The following is a 5,990-nucleotide window of genomic DNA, read 5'->3' on the forward strand; positions in this document are numbered from 1 at the left end:
GCATGATCTTCAACAAAATGGTGAGATAGAAGTTCAACAAATTCGTTCAAGTGATAATCTTGCCGATTTATTCACTAAGGCATTGCCAACATCAACATTTGAGAAGTTGAGATACAAGATCGGAATGCGCCGTCTCCGAGATATCAAGTAAAGTTTTCATCAGGGGGAGCGAAATACGCGTTGTACTCTTTTCCTTAACTATGGTTTTGTCCCAAGTTGGGTTTTCCTGGTAAAGTTTTTAACGAGGCAACATTCAAAGCGTATTATGAGATATGTGTACTCTTTTTCCTTCACTAGGCTTTTTTCCACTGGGTTTTTCCTAGTAAGGTTTTAACGAGGCACATAATCTATGAATATCCAAGGGGGAGTGTTGTAAATCCATTGTATCTGTAGATGATCCATTAGAGTTATCCAACAATTAATTGGATTCATGTATTAGTGTTTCCAATGTGATAAGATATCAAGGTGATATGAACCTTGATGATAACTATGTAAATTTCAAGGTGACCTTTGACTATGATATCTCAACACTATAAATAGAGATATCTTTCACCATTGTATGACACACTTGAATAAAAAAATTATCTCCTCTACCTTATACTTCTTGTCTTTTTCTTCTTACATTCTGAGCTTTCTTTACAACACTTCTTCTATTTTAGAAAAACAAATCCTACTTCAAACAACACATTTATGATTATAAGTTTCAAAATAATCACTTTAATATTAGTGTGATATATATGAACTAATAATATAAAATTTAATAAGTAAATAATTTAGAAACTTAAAAATTATTTATACAAACTGTGAAGGAAAATGGAAACATAAATAGTTTCCCCTAAAAGCAAGGCACTCAAATAGGTGAAAAAGCCAATAGGACAATGGAGTTTGATACATCTCCGATTAATCGGTGCTCTAAAGATCATGAAAAAATCTATCAACAATGGTTTAGTTTAGCCGATTCAGGTATACTCATTTACTATTCTCTTCGTGTGTAAGCTTGTATGTTTGTATGCTCCATTTTGATTTCACAAATTTATGCTGAAAAATGAATTTGGGTATTTTTTTTATCAGATGGAGATGGGCGTATCACCGGCGGTGATGCTATCAAGTTCTTTGCCATGTCCAATTTGCCTCGGCAGGACCTCAAGCAGGTTTTTGTTATTTCCTCTGTGTAGGAGAACGGCTTAGAGTGATAGTTTTTGCTGCGGAATATGGTTTATTAGTTGTAGTCACTTCAAAAGTTGTATTTTTCAGTTGTTGTAAGATTAAGTGTTTGGTATGGAAGGAAAAATATTTTCCTAGAAAGTGTTTTGTTAGAAAATAAGTGGGTTTCTGGCTTATTTTCTAGTGTTTGGTGAGTAAGCAAAAAAAATAATTTATCTCAGGAGTATTTATATGTAATCTAGCAAAATACTATGCGGTTGGAGTGGGGTGGGGAGTGGTGGTTCGAGGGTGGGAAGGGTTGGGATGGTCAAGGAAAGGGTGTGGGAGGGGGTGTTGGGTGGGTTGGAAAGAGATGATGAACTTGCAATGACACTTATGTAACTTGTATTCTGTACTTTGATTAAGGAAGTCATTTTCTTAGACAAAATATTTTGAAATCATGTATGTTGGACCATTTCTAGCCATTTACAATTCATTTTAACGTTTTTCAGTGATCAGTGAACAGAACTAAATCAGTGGATGAAGTGGGTGTATTTTGACAAGCTCAGTGTTAGAACTAAGTTTTGATGGTGAAGAAACGCTAACGAATTGGATGGCAAAGTTTATCCTCTTCCCTTCCCTTACACCCAAAATTGAACAGATGCTTATACATTACTTTTGGTAGTGCTACATAGGTCATGCCAAGGATCAACTGACTATCTGCAATAATACTTGTATTTTTGACTTTCGTACTGTCTTCTATTATTGTCACTTCCCCACCCTATGCTCGTATGCTTTATTATGAGTCAGTTTCCGCCTAGTTCTACTGAATCAGATTGACCCCTTCTTTTTTGCCAGTTCTCTTCTTCTTAACTCGCTAATTTTATTTCAATGAATTGTTTTTCTTTTCTTCTGTCCCAAGGTGTGGGCAATTGCAGATTCCAAACGGCAAGGCTTTCTCGGTTTTAGAGAGTTTATTGCTGCAATGCAGGTACTAGTTCATTGCAGACTTGCATTTCAACCTGGTATTTAATATTGATCCAGATAAGACTCTGATCCTTTCTTTTTTTCCAAACATTTAGTTAGTCTCTCTGGCACAAGCTGGCCACCCAGTAAGCAGTGATCTCTTAAATGCCGAAGGTAACTAGCAAGCTTTAAATTTTTAAAATTTTAGACTGTAATTTAGCAACGAGAGTAGTCTCTAGAATGTGATCGTGTCAAACTAGTTGGTTTATTACAGCGCGCTGTTTTCTATTTCTTTAGCTGTAGGATTGTTGTCATATACTGTTAGTGTTCTTACAATTAGAACAATTATAATCATGGCAGTTGACTTTGAAAATTTGCAACCCCCTAGCTTGGAAGGTCTGGATTTACTTCAAACTGTAAGTATGCCTGCTTTACTTCCTGCATTAGTTTTCATTTATTGTGGTGCAACTGACTTGTATGTTCCATAATACAGAAGAAAAAGCGTATGCCTAAAAGTGAACCTGAGCAGAATGGTAATTTTACCTCAACACATGCAACATCTTTCTTATATCTTCTTTCTTAGTGATTCTTGGGGATTTGAGAAGGGAGTTAGATGGATCATCTATGTCTAACTAATTGGATCCGGAAGCAGGCAATTCTACAGTGCAATCTTCTGCTACAGCTAATTGGTTTTCATCATCTGCATCTGTTAAGAAGGTTAGTGTGGTCAGTCTTGTACTTTATTTGTAAGCTCACAGACCACTGGACTTTTTTTCACCTAGTTGATGGCATTTTTCTACTAGCCAGTTGTATAATAATTTATTTTTGAATGGCATGTTTTCCAATTTTTGTCATGTTAAGCTGATATCCTTTCTCCTAAATGGAATACCTCCACCGGTCCACCCACTTTCACCCTCCCTAGTTATATGACAGATGTCCTTATTTTGACTCCTTAAAATATTGACACACTTCTGTTAAAAATTGTATATTTCACAAGTTACAAACATAAATTCATTTAGTTATCTCAAATTGAAATCAAATCAGATGTTTTCCCTGTGAAGTCAATTTGTAAATAAGCGCCTTTTGTCCTTATCTATCAACGAGAATGTTGTTTAATTTTATGTTATAAGCCTTTTTGTTGAAATTCTTGCATTGAAATGTACTCTCCCTTAATTCTCCCTATACATCCTATAGCATTGCATAGCCAGTTAAATGCTAAATTTTTTATTTTGCTCTTAAAATGAGGCTTGGTTCGGTTAATCTACCCTCAGGTCTCTTTAAGCTCCGTCACATCGATAGTTGATGGACTGAAGAAGTTGTACCTCCAGAAACTAAAGCCACTGGAAGCAACATATCACTTTAATGATTTCGTCTCTCCATTACTGGTAGGCAGTTTGTTGTGTTTGTTATGCTTATTTTTAAGATATAGGAGAGGAAACTCTTGCGTATACTTTTCCATTGAACTATAGTTTCTTTTGTACTAATCCATGGAAAAGTAATACAGAAGCCACTGACTGCTTTCTTCATATGCTCTGTGTTGGTAGACAAATAGTGATTTTGATGCCAAACCAATGGTAATGCTTTTGGGTCAATACTCAACAGGAAAAACTACATTTATTAAGCATTTACTTGGAACCAGTTATCCAGGTCATCTAACACTTTTTTTTTCCTGTCCATGTCTCTTGGTTGATCATAGCTTCCTGTTGACACTCGTGCTCCTTATTTGTCTATAGGTGCTCACATTGGACCAGAGCCTACAACAGACAGATTTGTGGTTGTCATGGTACTTTGCTTATCTTTGTTTCTTTTAGCCATTGTGGTCACTTGCTTTCTGCCCTTTTTTGGATTATGTTGCTGAACAAAAGAGAAGTTATTCTTGTTTTCACCTCGAGTTGAATGTCTTCCATTCCATTTGAAGTTTTGTCAAAATAGTGTGCACTACATTGACAAAGATGGCTTTTCAATTCATTGTACCATCTTTTTGTGGATTTATATATTCTCCCTTCTGTCCTAACACATAGTTCTAAATATATCACATCAAAGAGTTCATGGAGAATACTCTGCAACAGTTTTGCTCGTTAAACCAGACTTATAGTTAGAAAGGTGAAGGCTATGCCCATGCAATGCATGTTTGGTAATAGTTTTCTCAAAAGTGATTGTTATGCTAATTTTTTTGTTTGACTGGTGTTCCTTTTTTACTGTCATTATACAGAATGGACCCGACGAAAGGAGTATTCCAGGGAACACAATTGCAGTTCAAGCAAATATGCCATTTAGCGGTTTGACAACTTTTGGATCTGCATTTTTATCAAAGTTTGAGTGTTCTCAAATGCCACATCCTGTGAGTTATGCTACTCGATTGTACTCATACATTAAATGATCAGAACTTTCTCATAAACTCACCAGACTCTGAATACCTTCTCCCATCTTTTCCCTCTCACATGTTAGCTGTTGGAGAACATCACATTTGTTGATACTCCTGGAGTTCTATCGGGAGAAAAACAACGAACACAAAGGAGCTATGATTTTACGGGAGTGACGTCTTGGTTTGCTTCTAAGTGTGATCTCATTCTTCTTTTGTTTGATCCTCACAAACTTGATATAAGTGATGAATTCAAACGTGTGATTGCGTCTCTTCGAGGCCATGATGATAAGATACGGGTGGTTTTGAACAAGGCTGACCAAGTTGATACCCAACAAGTAGGCTCAACTTTTTTTTTTTTTTTTTTGGGTTTATTAAGGTTTTCCTCCTATTTCTGGACTAAGCTAACTAACCATTTGGTTTTATTGTTGATGTCAACTGCAGCTTATGAGGGTTTATGGAGCATTGATGTGGTCTCTAGGGAAGGTTCTAAATACCCCTGAAGTTGCACGTGTCTACATAGGGTATGATCTCTATATTCTTACAAGTAGTTCAGGTATTCTGCCCAACAAAGTAAGAGTATTATTTTGGGAATTCAAATATCTATGATTTTCTGGATGTCTTCAAGATGTATCAAGCCTGCAATTATGTTAAGTCTATTGTCGGTGGAATGAGATCTTGATTGCACCTTATGAGACTTGACATCTGATTCGGGAGTTAGACCTTGATTTTTTTGAGACATGGTTACAATAATGGAGGGATAGCCTAGTGGTAAGAACACTCCGCCTCCAATCATTAGGTTGGGTTTCGAGTCACTGGGGAGCGAAGTGGAAACGAGCCACTGGTTGCGGTTGGCTCCTGGTAGGTGGTGGGGTGGGGGGGGGGTTACTCTGTCCAAAAACCTACCTCATGTTTGAGATACTGGCCCACCATACACTGTTTCCTCTCATGCTCGAGTGTAGGTATAATATGCATTCTCTAGAAGCAGATATGTTTGTTTTCATTTCCTATTTGTGTGTATAGAGCATAATGTTGAGTCCTTTTGAGTTGTATTCTTCTAGATATCAAAATATTACAAACTTCATCACTTTTTGGAGTTCCGCAATAATGTGGTGTTTTCTCTTCCACAGATCATTTAATGACAAACCAATAAATGAGGCTGCTATAGGGCCAATTGGAAAAGAACTTTTTGAGAAGGAACAAGATGATCTCCTTACAGACTTGAAAAACATACCAAAGAAGGCTTGTGATCGTCGTGTAAGTTCGTAATCTTCACTATGGCATCACATTTTACTATTGCTCATATACTATGCATCTAATTTTCTTGAAATGGGGATATTAAACAGTCTATATGTTGTGCAGATAAATGAATTCGTAAAACGTGCTAGAGCTGCCAAGATACATTCTTACATTATCAGTCACCTGAAAAAGGAGATGCCTGCGATGATAGGCAAAGCCAAGACCCAGCAAAAACTTATCGATAACTTGGAAGATCAATTTATGAAGGTAGAGCTCTTCC

The 5,990-nt window shown here is 36.6% G+C and overlaps 1 protein-coding gene across 1 annotated transcript in view; it reads left to right on the top strand.

Annotated features, from left to right (window-relative positions):
- The first annotated feature begins 806 nt into the window (after positions 1–806).
- The window catches only part of LOC107007673 (EH domain-containing protein 1-like), a 6,142-nt gene continuing 958 nt past the window's right edge, over positions 807–5,990 (top strand). Inside the window, exons 1-15 of the mRNA XM_015206372.2 lie at positions 807–963; positions 1,072–1,151; positions 2,066–2,134; positions 2,226–2,283; positions 2,470–2,525; positions 2,603–2,642; positions 2,762–2,826; positions 3,381–3,494; positions 3,654–3,756; positions 3,843–3,892; positions 4,322–4,450; positions 4,558–4,809; positions 4,916–4,995; positions 5,602–5,728; positions 5,834–5,977. Of these exons, the coding sequence (XP_015061858.1) occupies positions 879–963; positions 1,072–1,151; positions 2,066–2,134; positions 2,226–2,283; positions 2,470–2,525; positions 2,603–2,642; positions 2,762–2,826; positions 3,381–3,494; positions 3,654–3,756; positions 3,843–3,892; positions 4,322–4,450; positions 4,558–4,809; positions 4,916–4,995; positions 5,602–5,728; positions 5,834–5,977 (1,452 nt within the window). The 5' untranslated portion in view covers positions 807–878. The remainder of the gene's footprint in view (positions 964–1,071; positions 1,152–2,065; positions 2,135–2,225; positions 2,284–2,469; positions 2,526–2,602; positions 2,643–2,761; positions 2,827–3,380; positions 3,495–3,653; positions 3,757–3,842; positions 3,893–4,321; positions 4,451–4,557; positions 4,810–4,915; positions 4,996–5,601; positions 5,729–5,833; positions 5,978–5,990) is intronic.

This window comes from Solanum pennellii, chromosome 12 (genome assembly GCF_001406875.1).
Source record: "Solanum pennellii chromosome 12, SPENNV200".
Lineage (NCBI taxonomy): Eukaryota > Viridiplantae > Streptophyta > Magnoliopsida > Solanales > Solanaceae > Solanum > Solanum pennellii.